The following is a 19,923-nucleotide window of genomic DNA, read 5'->3' on the forward strand; positions in this document are numbered from 1 at the left end:
AATCCACAGAACATAAGCAAATACGATGACTGGAGCCTTGCTGTCTTTTTGTTCTTTCTCTGCCCTTTTTTATCACAGTAGAGTTTCAGAATAACTAGTTCTGCTTTATGGTTCACTATGCAGCTTACAAACTAGACACAAAGTTACAAAGTTGGCCACAAGTTACCGGTTTACTCACTGTCCTTGCTGAATGAGATAAAGCATCCAAGTATGGGCACGAACTTGGAAAAAAAAAAAAATCAAGGCTGTTTGGAGTTGACTTTAAACAGGAAAACAGCAGCTAGTCCTTTCAAGATTCGAAAGGCAGATGCTACAGCCAGGAACACTGATTCATGTGCAAAACGGCAGCCCAGCTGCCGTTTGAAAATACAGTTCCATGATTGCCGTTGACTGAAGCTAAGTGATGAAACCTTCCCCTGCAAACATGTGTGCGTCAGCCAAATTCTAGTGAATGACTGCTTTGTAAGACTCTTACACTGCCTCTGGAGAAGGTCACTAGAAACGGACAGGCATAATCAGCATCTACATATTCTGTCAGGTGTTTCTGAGTTACTAGAAATCACTAAAAGCTTTATATTGGGGATAATTGAATCACTTTTAAGTAGTTAGTGGTAGCATAACTCTCTTTAAGCAATAAGCATGGTAATTCTAAGAGCAGATTGTTAAGAGGGAAAATTCTCACTGCTAAGAGAGAAACATCAGCACTCAAAGAGTAATCTGCAGACATTTTCTCTGATTCTTTCTCTTTCTCTGGTAACAAGTATTATTCTCCATGCTACAGCTCTTATTTATGATATCCTTTGTATACACATATCAGATTTTTCATAACTGTCTATTTATTAATACTTTATTTGAGACTAAGTTAGCTTCCTTTCCTATCAGTACCTAAAATCCATATACTCTTTAAACTTGCATAACGCTAAGTAGTTACATGCTAATTAATCAGATTAATGTATGTCGGTGCTTTTGTCTTTCACAATTAGCTATTTCTAGTTCCTAATAACTGAAGTACTTAAATAGGTAGTAACCAAAAAATGTGATTATGTGGTCAAGCATACTGACCACCAAGGCTTTAAACAAAAAATGAAAACTGTAAATGGTACTTTGCTACTAATGGAAGCTGGAAGCGATATTTCAGGGACAGAACTATTAATTTAGGCATAACATTAGGACCACCTCCTTGTTTCTACACTCATTGTCCATTTGATCAGCTCCACTTACTATATAGGTGCACTCTACAATTACAGACTGTAGTTCATCTGTTTCTCTGCATACTTTTCCATCCCACTTTTACCCTGTTCTTTAGTGGTCAGGACCCCGATGGACCCTCACAGAGCAGGTACTATTTGGGTGGTGGATCATTCCCAGAATTACATTATATATACACACAATAGATTGACTACAATAAATAATAAACTTAACACAAAGAAGTGTTTTGGTACATAGAAAGCATGTATATATGCAGCAATTTCAGAGGTAGTCAACCAAAAATATGCAAAAATGTTCAGTAACCATGAAATGAATATACCATGAATGTCTGTTATCCTGTTAGTAATGCTAGTTTTGCATGAAATTTAGCTCAACTTGAATTTGAACTAACATAACTATTTATTACTTCCAAACTTCCCAATGTCTTTGGATGAACAGCATGCATTGCACGCTTTCATTTACTGTACTATTTTACACACACTTTAGAGCATACATAGCACAGATAGAGTGCATTACAACCTCTGTAAATAATTTTGAGCTGTCTGACAGCTATTCTTTATTGCTTCTTCTCAGAACGGTTTGTTTTCTGTCCCGTTGACCACTAAATTCCTTAAAGACACAAGGCTCTGGACATAGTTTGCCTAGAGTAGTTTTTAAGTAAAATTACTTGCCTTGAGTAGTTTTTCAATTGACAAATCTATGCAAAATGGGTTGATTATACTCCTATACGCCTTATACTCCTCTCACAGCTGCAAATCTAAAAGCTGAAATTATGAAAGTCCTCTTTTGCATTTTGGTTTTCAGTCTTATTCTGAACACACAAGTCTCTGTTCTTAAGGCTGAGGCGCTCTTCATCTTGTCTCCATTCAACTTCAGCAAATACTCAGCGTCCTTAGCAGCCCTAAATCGGAAAGACACATTCCTAACATATGCTGCCAAGGACTTCAGCTCCCAGAGCCACAGAACTCACAGTAAACACAGCACTCACTGGTCCTTGTTAAAACTGAAAAAAAAAAAAAAAAGAAAATGTTTCCATGTCCCATCACACTCCCAGTACAAGCCCTGTCCATCAACTCTGGAGTCAAGGTACTTAGGTTGAACTCGGAGTATTAGTCAGGTCTCTGGGCCTACAGTGGTACACTGTATGTTAAATTAATATGAAGACAAACTAAGTTAGGATTCAACTTTAGACAGTAAAATTAAAGGTGTAGTGTGTAAGATTTATTGGCATCTAGCGGTGAGACTGAACCGAATACCCTCAACCCTCCCTTTCTGAGCATGTAGCAGAACCTACGATGGCTGTCATGCTTTTGCTTCTTTGTCGATGATGACTCACTCTGCCTTGTTTTTTCCTTCTACTAAATAATAAGTGTGATCCACTTTTTGTTAAAGTTCGGGTTCTCACAGCACCAAAAGGCTAGCTAGCACCAGCAACAACCACTGTTTCCTCTTTTTTCTACGTCTTACCACCAGTGCTAGAGCTTTCAAGCTACCACTTCAATGTAAAAATGCACAAGGCACTCTCAGAGCCAATGCTTGCTTTGCTACTTCTGGACTGCTGTAGAAACATGGCAGCGCAACAGGACAGCCCCTGTTGGAAGAGGATCTGCTCCCTTTATAGACATGAAGGGCTCATTCTAAGCTTAAAAAAAAAAACACAACGATTTCATTGTCACACTAATAATAACACAGTTTTATTTGCTATTTTCCTGTTTTAATAGATCACACGCTGCACCTTTAAGACCCAAAAACCTGGATACTTGTGTATTAATTTATATTGGTATTCAGTACCTAATTTAGTATTCTGAAGCTTCATCTTTTGGTAAACTTTTAGACCCCACCAGAACTCTAAAATGTTTGACAAGTTTCAGACTTTGTTAAGCAATGGGGCACTCGAGGTTGTGTGTTATCATGAATAATGTCAAGGATGTGATTTGGTCACAGGCACGAGCCGAGGGCAAGTGCTGTAGATTATCACAGCCGTGATGCTATTAGTCACATCAAATGACCTTGAGTGTTCAATTGCTTCATACAACAGTTCTTTTTTACTTTAAAAAGTAAAGCAAAGAAACCCTGAATGTTATATCAAAGTAAAAAAAACATCGTTTTTTGCATCATTCTGCAGTAAAACAACACAGTAAAGCTGGTTTATATTAGACATTTATATTAGACATTTTCATATTCAAATTTCAATATACTTGGTAACACATTATTTGAAGTGGTCCTTTGTAGGTGATTAATAAACTCTTAATAGAACATCAGTAACACATCAACAACATATCAGTGAAATAGTAATAGTGAAGCATCTAAATACAGTGATGTACATGTCTTGTAGATGTTCTGTTGATACATTATTTATATTAAGCAGATATAATGTTAATATGCTATAACCATAATGCAAAACCTAACCTTACCCAACCTTACCCAACAACTAACCTTAAGCCTGGCCCTAATCCTTATTGTAACCTTGACCTCAGCCCTTATGTTTTTCACATGTTACTCATAGTCTGATGACTGTTTGTTTTATCTAAAGGACTACTCAAAATAATAAATAAATATATTACTTTAAAAATATGACACACATTTTATTTTAAACATGTCCACTATTAAATCCTGCTGAATATAATTTGTAGGTAATGTTTATCTCCAAGTCATTAAGGCACCATCAAAGCAGGCAAAGAAGCAGAATGATTATTTATCATAGTTTTTCAACAAAATCAGGTGAAAATGCACATTTACTTTACAATGGGCCTTAAAATTGAGTGATAAAATATGCAAGAATGTCAAATAGACATGAATTTGTTTGTCTATAGTGTTGAGTGTTGAACAACAATTAGGGTTAGGGTTAGGGTGATGCTAAGGGTGTCCTCAGTTACTTGTTCATCCATGGCAGAACTACGAGATGGAGACAAACAGAGATAGTAGGGTAGCAATGGTTTAGCTGATTCCCTTAAAGTTATGAATGGTTATGTCTCGAGATGGAATTGAACTTGGACCACTAAACAAGCAATGGAACATGAACTAAGCAGAAATCCAGTCATATTCATCTGACTCCTTATGTGACTTAACATTGCAGCACATCTATGTCTCAGCATCTTTGAGATATCTATTGTAAAAAATTTTAAAAATAAATAACTTTGTTATAAATCTGAAACTAATATTTTTATTAGAAACATTCAAACAAACATAAAATGACAGCTAATTGTAAAACGTCATTTTTTTTATAGATAGCACTGAGAACAAGTTTTTTGGTACTTATTTGGAAACTCCAAGAAGTACTGAAAATCTGTGAATGCTGTTCAGGACAGCCCTAATAAGATGCATTAAGATGGTGATTATTATTAACAGCCAAGGTTACCTTATGTAGTACAAACATCACTCATTTTAAGACTAATGTTGCTTCTGGACTTCAGAGTGCTGGGAGATATGGATGATTAAAGTTTTAAGGCAGCGATCCATCCACTGACATCTTACAAATTCATCATTTCATTGCTTTTTAAGCAACACATTGGTTTGAAAATATGAAAGAAGACATACAACTGATGGGCTCTGGATTCTGACCTACCAAGATGACTTTCAGTTCTTCATAATCAACATCTGAATAGAAAATCAAGCTTCAAGGCCATCAAGCTAAAAAGTCGGAATAGGATTTCTCCCAGCGTTAATATTTCATCCTCATGACTTTGTGAGGACCTGCTGCCATGCACTTGGCTTTCCTTATTTTCCACTCAGAATCTAAATGGCAGACAGCAATGAGATGACAACATGGAGGAATGATGTCTCAAATGCCACTGTCACCGTACTTCCCTTTTCCCTCTTCTCCCCGGAGAAAAACAAACGAGCGGTAAATATCAGGCGGAAACGAGAGCGATCTGTATCGCGTGATGTATAATCCCCACAGAGCCGAAGACATCGTGAAGCTAGGCCCTCATTTACTCCATCTCACAGATTTATAGGAAAGAGTTGGAGCTGGGGGCAACAGGGCTATTGCATGGCTTTGACCTCCCAGTGTCTTTAGGACTATATGATAACAGAGTCATTGATCAAAGTTATCTAACATTGAACCAAAATATGTTCATTAAAAAGTGTCTTCTTATGATTAGCAATGAATTTAATGTTTATTTATATAAAAATAATGTCTTATTTCAGTCCCCAAGCATTGTACTCATAGTAGAAATTCCTTTTGCCTCTGATGGTAATGAAACACACACACACACACACACACACACACACACAGTTATTGGGCGGAAGGCAGGATACACCCTGGACAGGTCGTCAGTCCATTGCAGGGTGCACAGACAGACAGACATATACATTCACACACACACATTCATGCCTTGGGGCAATTTAGCGTATTCAGTTGGCCACACTGCATATCTTTGGATTATAGGAGGAAACTGAAGAACCTGGAGGAAACCTCCACAGACATGGGAAGAACATGGAAACTCCACACAGAAAGAACCTTGGTTGCACAGCCAGAAACCCAGGCCCTTCTTGCTGTGAGGCGACAGTGCTACCCACTGCTCCAAAATTTTTGGGACTCCTGGTCAAATGACATGTGAGCGCTCCCCCTTGAACCTTACTTGCAACTCATTCACTCAAGTTTGCTAACTAGATTTAGCTACCTAAAAGAATTAAATGCTGTAAGTTGAGAACATATGGCATCAAAGAACATACATATATATATATATACATATATATATACACACACATAAAAATTATCTCAAAGACAACTACTAATTCACTGGTGTATTTTATCACCAAGGTTTGCTAAAGTGCTAGATTCTGTCCAATGAGTATGATAATGTCTTGAACTTCTTAGCAATAGCTGTCACAGGGTTCCATGTTTAGGTGTAGATTTTTCTGAAATACACTCCACTGTCTGAACACAGCCTTAGTCATAATTCTGAAATAACAGGCTATTCATTTTGAAATAACAAGCTATGTCAAAATCTCACAAACATATATGTACAGTTGTTTGCCTTCCAAAGGGTTTATTCATCCTTTTCCTGTTATTTCTCGTGCTGTTGACCATATGGTTTCATTAGGAGTTGACAGCAAACTAGCTTGTGAAGTCTTACCAAGACAGATGTGATTAAGATATGCTGTATTATTTTGAACTTGCTCAAAATAAACTGTTAAGCTGTTTTTTTAAATTGCATTTATAGAGCATATGGTTGCAGCATAAGGGAGAGAACTTTGGGAACTTGGACTGGGGTTCTTTAGTCTAGAAGGCTGGATGAACAGAGGAAGGACTTAGAGATAGGACTGAGCAAGAGAGAGGTGATGAGGAGATCCTCACAGAACACCAAACCTCCTCCCAAACTTCTCAATTTGATGTATCATCTTGAGTTCCTCTGGATTTGTTGGCCTGCTAAAAACAAGCGAGTGCTGAGCAGTTGAATGTTGTAACACTGTTTGGTTGAATTACTTCAACTGTGCAATTTGACTTGTAGGCCAAATGCACTTGTTTTTGTTTGCAGGATTGTGAAAATAAACTCTGGCAAAGCTCCAGCAGCTTCATGCTTAGTTATGCAAGAGTTACTGCTGACCCACAGCAGAACTTTTAGCCTAAGCTGAGTAAATTTTCACCTATCGAACCACTGCAAAATCATCCTACACGTTCTAGATAACAGAATTTATTTACCAATGTCAGAGTTAAATGCTCAGAAATATGTAAATAACATGGAAGGTTACTTAATCAATTGAATATGTCCAATTAGTGTCTAAGGAAGCTGGTCTGGGCTGCTATGGAGGATGGGATCTTCATAAAAATCACATGCTAGCCTTGTTCAATACACATCTGGGTTTCTATTTCATATTATCGGGTATTCTCCTACATTCTACACAGGGATGAACTACGATCTAGAGAGGCATTGGGCACAAGTGCCTCTGGAGGCCCTCCCATCACGTGACAATTACACAACTGTAAAAATACCAACAAAACAGAACTACTAGAGTAGGGTTTCTCACCCACTGGGTCATGGACTACAAGAGGGCTGAGAAGCACCCTATGGTGAATCTTGGTTCTACAAGGGGAGGAGAGCAAGTGGGCCATCAATGGCATTTTATGAGAAATATATATATACATATGTATATGATATGTGTACATATACATATATATATATATATATATATACATATATATATATATATACACACGCACACACACATACACACATATCAGTTTCATATATATCTCCAATCCTGGTCCTGGAGAGCTACTTTCCTGCAGAGTCTAGTTCCATAGTTCCAACCACAAATTGCCATGTCTGCTCCAGCTAATCAACCTCTTCCCAAATCCCTGATTGGCCAGGCATTGAGGTGGAAAAGGCTGAGAAACCCTGGACAAAAATGAACAAAAAGAACACTATTACTGTTCGATTAATGTGCATTCATTTATTATTTGCTGCCCATGTGTTTTTGCTCATTTTTGGTGTTTGGTGGTTTTAGTTCTTCTCAATTATCTCCAGTCTTTGAGTCGCCTCAGGTCATGCCTGCCTGCCCGCTTGCCTGGCAATCAGAGGCCCCTGGCCCCACAGGCACGATCAGTTATTTGTCCTTGGACCTGCATATATGATTCACAGCTTCATCAAGACACAGAAGCCTATGAAACACCTTTTGCTCTCAGTGGTCTTTCTCCAGTGTAAAAAAATATGACAACTAAAAAAAATATAAATAAACGATTATACAGTGTAGCCATATAAACGAAAACAGAGGCAAGTGTCTCATTAAATGCCACAGACGGGGCTATGTGAGGAACTGAAACCTCACACTTAATAAGACCAACAGTGGATCTGTGCAGTGCATACCAAAGAGGCTGAATAAATTATTATTTGTTTCTCTGTGGAATTTGAAGCTGTTGGGTAATTTCCATAGGGGCTATTCTGCCTGTGGGCTCCATGCCGAGTATGGACTTCAAAAATGTAAGAGTTTATCTTTACTACAGAGAGGTGCTATTATTAAGTGGTGACAGGCGTGACAGGAGAAGGCCTCGGTACTCAGTCTACTGTAACCCACACTCAATTCACTTCGCATTTTCTCCTAACCTAAGCTTTTCTTAAATGCTAATCACCTCACTTTCAAAACAGCCTCAGAATCTCTCAGATTCTGCGGCAATTATGATTTTTAAAAAAAAATGCATGTATATAGCTTTTTTAACTCTCACTAAACCTCCTCTCAATAAAAATGCTATGATTTGATCATTCATTCATTTCTTTCTAAAGCTTCCTGCTCAGCAATCTTTCATTCCAGTGCTTCTTTTGGAGATGCAGATTAAGAGTATAGGACACAGTTCAAACAGCACTGCTATTGATATGAATTGCTCTCTGGCTCTTTCTCAGTAAATCTTCACTAAGATCTCATCAAAAGTTAACAGTTTACTCATCCTGATCTTAACATCAATTCTGAGCTGAATCAGACTCATCCTTTAATATGGTTCTGAGATGAAAGGATGGCTAAATGATTAGAAAACAGCATATCTGAAATGATTTTTAAATACATAATATGCCACTGAAATTGGATTCTGGCTGAGCTAATTAAAAACTATTCATCGCAAATGATGCTGGAAAAATGAAGGCCTTTCCAAATCACATCAAAATCCTCTTTTCTCTCTCTACTAGCTATTATGACCAGTCTGTCAAAACCTTAAGCAATGTAGTCTGATAGCATTAAAATGGGGAAAAACACCTATGCACACACAGTGCACTGGAAGACACAGCTGAACAGCTGAGGTACCCACAGTAAAACACATGTAACCAAAATGATCAAAAGAAATAGGGCTGTCTGTAAATCGTTTTATATTAAGTTCTCTACTGGGGTCCTATTTTCCAAAATATTCCTATCAAAACTCATCTAAAAGAGCTTGTATCTCTAGTTTTGCTGTTTTTAAAAGTAAAATTCTTTATCTGAAATAAATCTCTAAAAACATGCTGTTAGGGCCTGGTAATTACTGTATTGTTGTTCCAGGAGTCAGTCAGAATGAAATCGCTTCCCATTTCTGGGTATTTATTCCTGAGTTCTATATACTGTGGATAGGTTCTTCCAAGAATGGTGTGCAAAGCCATGCAGATTTCACCAATCTCAGGAAATGTCATGCAGAAGAGTTTGTAGTTCCAACTAGTTACAGTGCTGGCACCAGCCCAAAGAAACGATATGAAAACTGAAAACTTTCTTCTGCTCCCGTCAGATAGCATTCATGTGTGAAACAGCTAATTGAGTGACTGTATAAACAACAGCAGAGCTTCTTATTTCCCATCCAAAATCAGAGCTAAAGAGCGTGTCCAACTATTTCAGTGTGCTGTAAAAAGCCACATAACAGCCGTTCAGCAGAGGAAGTCCGAGTGTCGCTGACAGCAGATGTTCGTAAATTGAGGCTGCCAGTGGCACCAAAATATATAGACAGTTCAACAATATAAAGGAGGAATAACGTGGTATGAAAACAAAATAACAAAATAAAATAAGACAGAGTATTTCTAATTATTTTCAGTACTGTGCAAAAGTCAGAGACATTTATTTATGTAATTTCCAATCGAAACAGCAATTAAGAACAGGTTATAAATTTTTCAGAAGCTATGCTGAGCAATTAGAAATAAAATAATCCATGCAGGAAGAAAGGAAAGTCAAAGAAAAACAAGTGAAGATAAAAAGAGTTCAAAAAATGATTAAAAGATATAGGGCTCTTTTCACACCAGAGCAAGTGTGATCTAATTGTACAATTCTGGCATATTACTAACTTAGTTGGGTGCAAGCTTATTCACACTCATTTGCTATTTTGGTGGTTAGAAATGATAACGACTGCGAGGATGCGTGTGGAGTGGCACATCAATGGGTGTAACACTCCAAATCCACTGGTGCAAGAGCATTTCCAAACTCATTTTGGTCCAAAAACACACCTCCTCAGTCCTATTCTTATCACAAATGCATGTGCAAAATGTTACTCTCTTAATGTCACACACAAATGCCCAGACATGTCCAATTACTCCAAACATAATCCTGAGGATGAATGTTTATATCACGCTACTTGGATATAAATAGGTAACCTCTCCCTATTACTAACTAAATACAGCAGATTTTTTTTATGAGAGCTAAGAAAAAACAACTCAGCTATAGCTTCCAAATGTGAAGCAGACACATAATAGAATCAACAGAATATCTAGCAAAAAGAAAAATTCCCAAAAGAGTTGCACATTCAGGGAAAAACAGATCTGTCTGTGAACTTATTTTCCCAAAACATACAGCGCATCTCTAAAACTCAGCTAATAAAAAGTGATGCCAACAAACCTTCCTGTTCTATGTGTGAGCGAAGTGCAGTGTTATTAGACGATGATTCTTTTTTGCCACTTGCCACATCTCAAAAATGTGTACTCATCAACTAAATTCTGCATCATTACAAATTACACTTCACTGTGCTGTTTTTGGAATCTCTGGAAATACTGATGTGATATGACAGTCATATTCAACTTAACTAATCACATTTACAGGGGACTGAGGTAGCCAAGGTAAAATGCTAATCCTGTGGTTGGTGGACCATTTTTATGTTTGATTTTGAGGTGTGTTTCGCATCACTGTCCTGCTGGAAGATCCAAACTATGCCCCAGTTTAAGCCTCCTGACTGAGGCAGTCATGTTTTGATATTATTTCTGTTGGTACTTGATCGAGTCTGTGATGCCATGTATTTGAATAAATTGCCCCGGGACTTTGTTAAAAAACCACACAGCATTACATCACAGTGGGGATGGAGTACTTTTTTGCATGGCATCTTTGTGTCCAGGCCAAACTCACCTCTGTTGTTTGTTGCCAAAAACCTCTATTTTGGGCTCATCTCACCACAGAACATGGTAAGACTGAAAGTTCCAGTAACCTAAGTTTGAATTTGTTGGCCCTTGACGGCAGACTTATGGTTATACAGGTGGTGTTTGGGTGGTAGTTTGGGAGACGTTCTGACCCCAAGACCAACATCTGCAATTCCCCATCTATGATCCATCTTCCTACTGTGCATGGGGTCAGTATAAACATACATCTTCTTCCCAGCAGATGCTTTTTCATCATTTATTCATTATTATTTATTTATTATGTTCGGGTTATACAAATAAAACAGGTGATTGGAGGTTGGCTTCTTTAGTTTTATGATGGAGCTTTGAAGCTAAAGTTGCAAAAAATGAAAGTATAACCCACCAATTAATACTTGGCAAACATGCTATACAGGCTAAAAGTCTGTGGATATCCCACCTAATTATTGAGTTCAGGGGTTACAGCTACATCTGTTGCGAACAGGTATACAAGTACACAGCCACACAATCTCCTTTGACACTGGCAGTAGAGTGGTCATAGTGAAGAGTTCAGAGACTTTAAATGTGGCACCGTAATAGGATACTACCTACTACAAGAAATTTCTGCCCTGCTAGATCTATCCCGTTTTTTTTTTTTTTTTTTTCTGGTGAAATGGAAGTGTCTGGGAACAACAACACCTCAGCCACAAAGCAGCAGACAGCGCAAACCCATAAAAATCACCCAACCTAGTTGCAGTTCAAAACTGTCTTTGGATACAACATTATCAGGTACATAGGGACCTTCATGAGATGAGTTTCCATGATCAAGTAGCTGCACACAAGCCTAATATCACAACATACACTGCCAAGCATCGACTGGAATGGTGTAAAGCACATCGCTACTGGACATCACCACTGGACTGGTTCTGCCAGGAGAACACTACCTGCCATAATGCACAGTATAGCTTAGAGAAGGTCCTTCCCTGTTAGAAAGCTATGCCTTCTCATCCAACATGAGTGCGTGACCTCACAAACACTCTTTTGACTGAATAGCCAGAAATTCCGACAGACACACTCCAACTCTTGAGGAAAGCCTTCCCAAAAGAGTGGAGGCTTTTACAGTTACAAAAGAAGGGGTCAACTCCAGAAGGGGTCCATGGCATTAGAAAGTGATGCCCAACAATGTGATATCAGGTGTCCAAATACTTTGTACCACATAATGCAGATCTGACTAAATATTTTTTTCCTCAAGACTTGCTAGTTGTTACTGTTGTAATCACCGTTCATCACACATGCTCATCCATTACACACAAGCAACTACTACATAAACACTCCTGCCTGCTGCTAGATTTATTGCTATGCACTTGTGGACAGAAATCAACACATCATAAATATAAATGAACAACAACATGAGACGAGTAAATCAGCAGCCACACCTCTGGTTAAATTTGGAATTGTTTGTTGATTTTGCATTGAACTCATTTGTCACAACAGACAACGAAAGCAGATGGGCCTCCTGCGGTCATTACACCAGCTATCTTTACTGATCACAATGGAGAGCCAGTCACAACCTCACACAACGCCCTCACAGTCACTTGCTTCAGCTCACCAACAGCTCTAACAAGCTCATCAGTCATAATTCATCTTTACATGAGCATTTTCCAACCTCTCTTAGATTTACACAGGTTGTTTTTATTACTGGGCCTTCAAAACTGATAGATGTAAACGGGCTCTTCTGATTGGCTGCCCTGTTTTGTGCCTGATTTAAAAAGCACTCCAGGCAGAAATACTTTTTACAGCTTGGGTTAGGGCTAAACTTTATAACGGGAGGGGTTAAACTGCTGTAGTCTAAACAGGCTATACAGTCATATGCAAAAGTTTGGGCACCCCTAATCAAATGATGTTTTGTTAAGTTTTTCTGAAATGAAAATAAGAGAATACACTATAGAGAACACATTTTTGCAGAATTTAATGTATGATTACTTTTTGGATTTTTTTACTGTATTTTACTGTATTTTACTTTATATTTCTTCAATACATTAAACTAATAAACAGAAACTGTGTGCTAAAATTTCCAGAAAATTTGGTTCCCCATTTACCAGGGGTATTCAAACTTTTGTATACAGCTGTTTGTGTAAATGTGGAGGTTTTCATGACATCACAGAAAAAAAACAAACAAAAAAAAACAGGCTGATTCTTCAGCATACTTTCCATATAAGAACTGTATGGACTACATTTTGAAACTTTAACAATGTTTGCATATTACATTAAACTCTTTCCTTTCAAAAAACAAGATAACTTGGTTTTCCATGATATGGCCGCTTTAACAAATTCAAGCGGATTTTTTGCATATTACTCACACACAAAGACATCTACTCTGTAGTCTCCTCTTGATTACAGCACTGCTTTCTAATTAGAATGCTTCATCTTATTAGACAGCAGTGCTATGTTCAAGAGGTGGATAAGACTTTTCCCCAAAAGTAGATCAATGACTCTGTCAAGTCTTTATATAAACACTTCTTCAACATGCTCTCTCTTTCTCTCTCTCTCTCTCCTAAAGGAGGAGCATCCCTCATCTCTTTGCCCAGCCTATGGACAGAACTATAGAGAGACTTTGATAGCAGATGACAGGGAGAGTGGCCTTCCCTTGAGTGTCAGTCTTGTTTTGTTGCTGACAGATCTCTTCTACCCAGTAATTAAGGTAGGACAAAAAAAAACAACAAAGCAAAAACCCAAGATAGCTGCATTTCTCTCTGTCCTCCTCTAACGCACACATCACAGAGAGCCGTCAAAGACAATGAGGAGCTCAGAGGTAAGTCCCCTACTGACAGCGTCAGATGACAACTGCTTCTTTACACAAACTGCATCACGTTAAAGCAGGCCGTTTGATACCCAGGCTCTTTAAGAACTGAACAATGCACACAGCTGATACCAAACAGGCCAACTGGACTTTGTGGGAGGCAAAGCTGACAGTGGTCAAGGCTACAGATGCCATGGTTGTTGGGATTCCTCCCTGAAGTAGATACCTGTTAGAAGACATCACCAAACAAAATTTGACAGGGCCAGGATAATAGTCATATTTGTAAAACTACCTCAGAGGTGTTTTTTCATCACAAATCATCTTGGAAGTCACTGTCTCACATGCAGCCACTAAGCACAATGGCTGGGTTTCAAGGGATAGTTTGGACAAATTTCAAACTTAGACAGTTTTCTCAATATGTCCCAGTGTAGCTGATCAGCCAGGACACATTTGGCGGAAGTGTGCATTTTTCATTCTGCACTACAGCTAATGTACTGTTGAGTTCTTATCTCAAACATATTTTCTTTTATGGTTTCTATAGCACATTGGGAAAACCCTCAGGGCCTTCTAGACCGGGAGAGAAGGATTACAGTAAAACTTAGAGTGAGTAGTACCCTGACCAATAGGTTTCAGCAGTGAGAATTCATAAAGCAAGAGCTGGCATGTACAATGTCAATTCCAGTGAACTTGGGACGTTGTGTAAAACATAAATAAAAACAGATTACGACGATTTGCAAATCCTTTTCAACCTATATTCAATTTAACACACTACAAAGACAAGATATTTAATGTTCAAATGATAAACTTTATTGTTTTTTGCAAATATTCACTCATTTTGAATTTGATGCCTGCAACACGTTCCAAAGAAGTTGGGACAGGGGCAACAAAAGACTGGGAAAGTTGAGGAATGATCAAAAAACACCTGTTTGGAGCATTCCACAGGTGAACAGGTTAATTGGAAATAGGTGAGTGTCATGATTGGGTATAAAGGGAGCATCTCTGAAAGGCTCAGTTGTTTACAAGCAAGGCTGGGGCGAGGTCTACAGTCCATCTACAGTCCATAATATCATCAAAAGATTCAGAGAATCTGGAGAAATCTCTGCAAGTAAGCGGCAAGGCAGAAAACCAACATTGAGTGCCCATGAGCTTCGCTCCCTCAGGCGGCACTGCATTAAAAACCGACATCATTCTGTAACGGATATTACCACATGGGCTCAGGAACACTTCAGAAAACCATCGTCAGTGAACACAGTTCGTCGCTCCATCTACAAGTGCAAGTTAAAACTCTGCCATGCAAAGCGAAAGCCATATATCCACAACACCCAGAAACACCGCCGGCTTCTCTGGGCCCGAGCTCATCTGAGATGGACTGACACAAAGTGGAAAAGTGTCCTGTGGTCTGACGAGTCCACATTTCAAATGGTTTTTGGAAATCATGGACGTCGTGTCCTCCGGGCCAAAGAGGAAAAGGACTGTCCGGATTATTATCAGCGCAAAGTTTAATAGTCAGCATCTCTGATGGTATGGGGGGTGTTAGTGCCCATGGCATGGGTAACTTGCACATCTGTGAAGGCACCATTAATGCTGAAAGGTACATACAGGTTTTGGAGCAACATATGCTGCCATCCAAGCAACATCTTTTTCAGGGATGTCACTACTTATTTCAGCAAGATAATGGCAAGCCATATTCTGCATGTGTTACAATAGTGTGGCTTCATAGTAAAAGAGTGCGGGTACTAGACTGGCCTGCCTGCAGTCCAGACCTGTCTCACATTGAAAATGTGTGGCACATTATGAAGCACAAAATATGACAACAGAGACCGTTGAGACTGTTGAGCAACTGAAGTTGTACATCAAGCAAGAACAACAAAGAATTCCACCTACAAAGCTTCAACAATTAGTGGCCTCAGTTCCCAAATGCTTATTGAGTGTTGTTAAAAGGAAAGGTGATGTAACACAGTGGTAAACATGTCCCTGTCCCAACTTCTTTGGAACATGTTGCAGGCATCAAATTCAAAATGAGTGAATACTGGCAAAAAACAATAAAGTTTATTAATTTGAACAGTAAATATCTTGTCTTTGTAGTGTATTCAATTGAATATAAGTAGAAAAGGATTTGCAAATCATCGTATTCTGTTTTTATTTATGTTTTACACAATGTCCCAATTTCTTTGGAATTGGGGTGGTAAAATTCTAGGATCACAATTAAACTGATTATGGTGAGGGGGAGGGGAAACGTATTCCTTCTTTATGTAGGCAACAAAAACACAAGTCCCGGTTACACCAGCTAGAAATTCTTCATAATAATAATGGTCTTTCGGTATTTTTGTGACTGCTTGGGTCTTGTTTTCTGATGAACTGAGTTAAAGAAAAAACAGGTTTGTTTTTGGTCTGTTCAGCCAGCTGCTGGGTCTTTTTGCACAGGCTGCTGTTGTTGCCCCAGGAGACATTGGAGGGCTAAAGTGGATGACGCAAGATTTAAGCAGGCAGCAACTGTACCACATCTTTGTCCAATTGACTTGAAGAAGCTGTCTTGTTTTTCCTTACAGATTGAATCTTTGGTTGCATTCAGAAATGGAAAACCGAATGAGCCACTGTGAAAGTGCTGCAAGGTAAAATATATGTTAATGTCTGTTACAAGTTTCAAAGAAAACATGGAACAAACTTCAAATCTCTATATTTGTCTATGCTTAAAATAAATAAAAATGTTCATTTGAATCATCATTAACTTAGTGCTAACATACTACTACAATCCCATTTTGGTGTTTTTTCTCTCATTTTTGTGGCTGTGTTTTGATATTTATGGACTAAGGTGAAGGCCTAGCATCGATAGCCATTGTTCGCCAACTTTATTGCATACTGTTATCTACAGATCCCCACTGGTGACATTTTGTATAAATAAAACGACTTAGTAAGGCATGGAAACAGGATAATTAAGCTGTGGTCTTGACTTGGTAAGACATGGGAACAAGATCCTAGTGCATGGCTATGGCTTAGTAAGGCATGGGAATGAGATTCTAATGCATGGCCAAAACGTAGTAAGGCATGATCTATCATACATAACTAAAAAGCAACCTTCAGACAGTAGGCTTTACATGAATATATTTGGGAAATTGAGTAAATTCGCAAAATCATTTGAACAATATGGTTTAGCACACCAAGCATGGTTGGGTGCCAGCATCAGTGAATAATTTATAAGTCTGTCATCAGCTGAACAGTCCTTACAGAGTATCTCTACTGTAATCAAGAACCAACAAAGATCATGTCAATCATGGTATTGTCTGAGAGCAGTCCGAGTTACATGCAGTGTGTATTATAACCTAATGCTCACATCCCAAGTGAAAAAAAAACTAACCAAAACGAGATAATTTGATCGAAATGTGTGAACGGTGAAGGTACAGCTAATGTGTTTTCATAAAGAACTCATTTTCCTGATTGTCACTCTGCTCCGCTGAAATGGCAGACACCTGCTTTGTATTTCTTGCCCGCAACTGAGTTGAAAAACCCTGGGCTTGGACTTAATTCAGCCCATTGCTCTGAGTTTCTCATTTACATAATGACAGACAAAATTAGCAAGGAGGAGGGAAAGTGAGGAGAGACTGCGATTTGGCAGGGAGAGAAGAGAGAAGGGAAAGGAAGCGATCTGGCATCTCTCTCTCTTTCTCTCACTCACTCACTCACTCACTCACTCACTTACTCTCTTTCTGTCTCTGTAGCTTACCTTCACAGCGGGTGCTGCCACTGAAGCCGCTGAAGCTCGCTTCGCACCCAGATCAGTGCTACTCGTCGTCACTGCAATAGTTACTGGGCTGGGCAGGAGCGAGGGGATGACCGGCAGTGGGAGGAGTCCAGGTCGGTTGTTGCCGTTGGCCAAGGGTGGGGCAGCAGGGGAGCAGGCATTGTTGGCCACTCCGTTGTGGACGGCGGAGGGACGATCCCGGCGGTCCCACGGTCCACGGTAGTCCCGCTCAAACCGATGGTGGTGACGCGACATGGCTTCCTTTCAGAGGCAATGTGACACTGCCTGGGATGGAAAGAGAGAAACAGAGAGCTGGAGTTGTTATGAATGTTAATGATAATATGTCAAAACAAGACAAAACCAGAAACAGAACAACAGCAGCAGTTGCAGCTGTCTGCAAAAAATGGGCTTATCAGTGTTTTCATCCTTCAAAAAAAAATCTATTATAAAGTAATATAATTTAATTTGTGCACAGAGAACTGTCAGTCAGCGTTAGGGCAAACAAAAGACGGGAAGATGAGAGGTGTGCGCAATGCAAATTGCCTTCCAAGTGCACAGCTCATCTTTAGCATGTCTTGCACTGCAAACATGCAAACGCACTCACAGCAGATGCTGCCTTTGATTGACGTACAGGCACAAACCGCTCCATTTACTTATTTTAATACCCATTCTGCCAGCCCTTATTGAAGGGGGGAAATTAGCATTTATTTACAAGAACTATGAAGAAAACTGCAGCCTCTGCCGCTCCAGGGAAGATTTTGTCTGTTCCATATGGTTAAGAGATCTGTCCAGCTATCCCAGGTTTTCTTAATGACTTTACTCATATAGCTCCCAAAGCTCATAACTCAAACCCATCTAGAGTCCTAATTAACCGGACAGCCCATTTCACAACTCACTTTATTGCTTTAAACTGCTGATTGGTTTGCAGGGAGCAAACTGAGCAGACTACCAACCACCTCTACATCTCCCTCCTGCTGTCTGAACGGAAAAAAGTTTGCTTTATTTCTTCAGCTTGGCGAGTTGGTAAACTTAATTTTCCTTTATTTGCTGTGGCTTCTTTATCTAGCCATCCTCCACAGACAGTTGCTTGTAATAACTCTAGAGACCCCTGGTTGGGAATTGGCTTATTAGTTTCTCCCTTTGTACACGTGGGAGAAGATTAGCCTGCTTGTAAAATAAGCCAGTATTGGCTATTCAGGTGCTACGAAACAAAATCAGGATTTATTGCACTTTGGCAACCCATTTTATATTGAAAAGTCAGCTGCATAGGGCTACATCAAGAAATAAACGCGCGCAAAGCTATTGTGTGTTATTGTGCATTCTCTCCAAAGAAAAAACCCAAATGTGCTGGAATAGATAAGGAGACGTACATTTTTTATACATAAGCTGGTTATATAAGTTCTAAATTATAGTGAACAAAAAAAAAACCTTTGCAGACATTAAATCCTCCCTTCTATAGTCCATCTATACTAACGCAGCACTGAGGGATATCAAACAGGGAAGCAGGTGAAATTTCAGCGCAGAAAAGAAAGGACCTCAACTGGACAGAAAGGAAGCTTCTGTCAGCCTCTGAGGGCCATGTTTATGCTGGCTCCTCAAACTAATTCTTCATAATAACAGTGCAGTTATTACACAGAAGCGTGCAGGCATACATACACTGAACAAAAATATAAACGCAACACTTTTGTTGTCGCTCCCATTTTTCATGAGCTGAACTCAAAGATCTAAGACTTTTCTATGTACACAAAAGGCCTTTTTCTCTCAAAAATTGTTCACAAATGTGTCTAAATCTGTGTTAGTGAGCACTTCTCCTTCCGAGATAATCCATCCCCCTCACAGGTGTGGCATATCAAGATGCTGATTAGCTGGCCACAATAAAAGACCATTCTAAAATGTGCAGTTTTACTGTATTGGGGGTGCCGGGGGTATCTGGTGTGGCCACCATTTGCCTCACGTAGTGCAACACATCTTTGCTCGTCACGGTATCTCTGTGCATTCAAAATGGCATCAATAAAAGCCACCTGTGTTACAACGACGAACTGCAGTCAAGTGGAGACCCCGATGAGGACAACGAGCATGCTGATGAGCTTCCCTTAGACAGTTTCTGACAGTCTGTGCAGAAATTCTTTGGTTATGCAATCCGATTGTTGCAGCAGCTGTCCGGGTGGCTGGTCTCAGATGACCTTGGAGGTTAAGATGCTGGATGTGGAGGTCCTGGGCTGGTGTGGTTACACATGGTCTGCGGTTTTGAGGCTGGTTGGATGTACTGCCAAGTTCTCTGAAACACCTTTGGAGTTGGCTTATGGTAGAGAAATTAACATTCAATTCACGGGCAACAGCTCTGGTGGACATTCCTGCAGTCAGCATGCCAATTGCATGCTATCTCAAAACTTACGACATCTATG

The 19,923-nt window shown here is 39.3% G+C and overlaps 1 protein-coding gene across 1 annotated transcript in view; it reads right to left on the reverse strand.

Moving 5' to 3' along the window:
* Nucleotides 1–19,923, reverse strand: part of LOC108411895 (kelch-like protein 29) — a 260,527-nt gene that overhangs the window by 145,742 nt on the left and 94,862 nt on the right. The window contains exon 3 of the mRNA XM_017683689.2: nucleotides 17,501–17,803. Coding sequence (XP_017539178.1) covers nucleotides 17,501–17,773 — 273 coding nt within the window. The 5' untranslated portion in view covers nucleotides 17,774–17,803. The remainder of the gene's footprint in view (nucleotides 1–17,500; nucleotides 17,804–19,923) is intronic.

The sequence above is a fragment of the Pygocentrus nattereri genome, chromosome 4, assembly GCF_015220715.1.
Source record: "Pygocentrus nattereri isolate fPygNat1 chromosome 4, fPygNat1.pri, whole genome shotgun sequence".
In the NCBI taxonomy this organism is placed as follows: domain Eukaryota; kingdom Metazoa; phylum Chordata; class Actinopteri; order Characiformes; family Serrasalmidae; genus Pygocentrus; species Pygocentrus nattereri.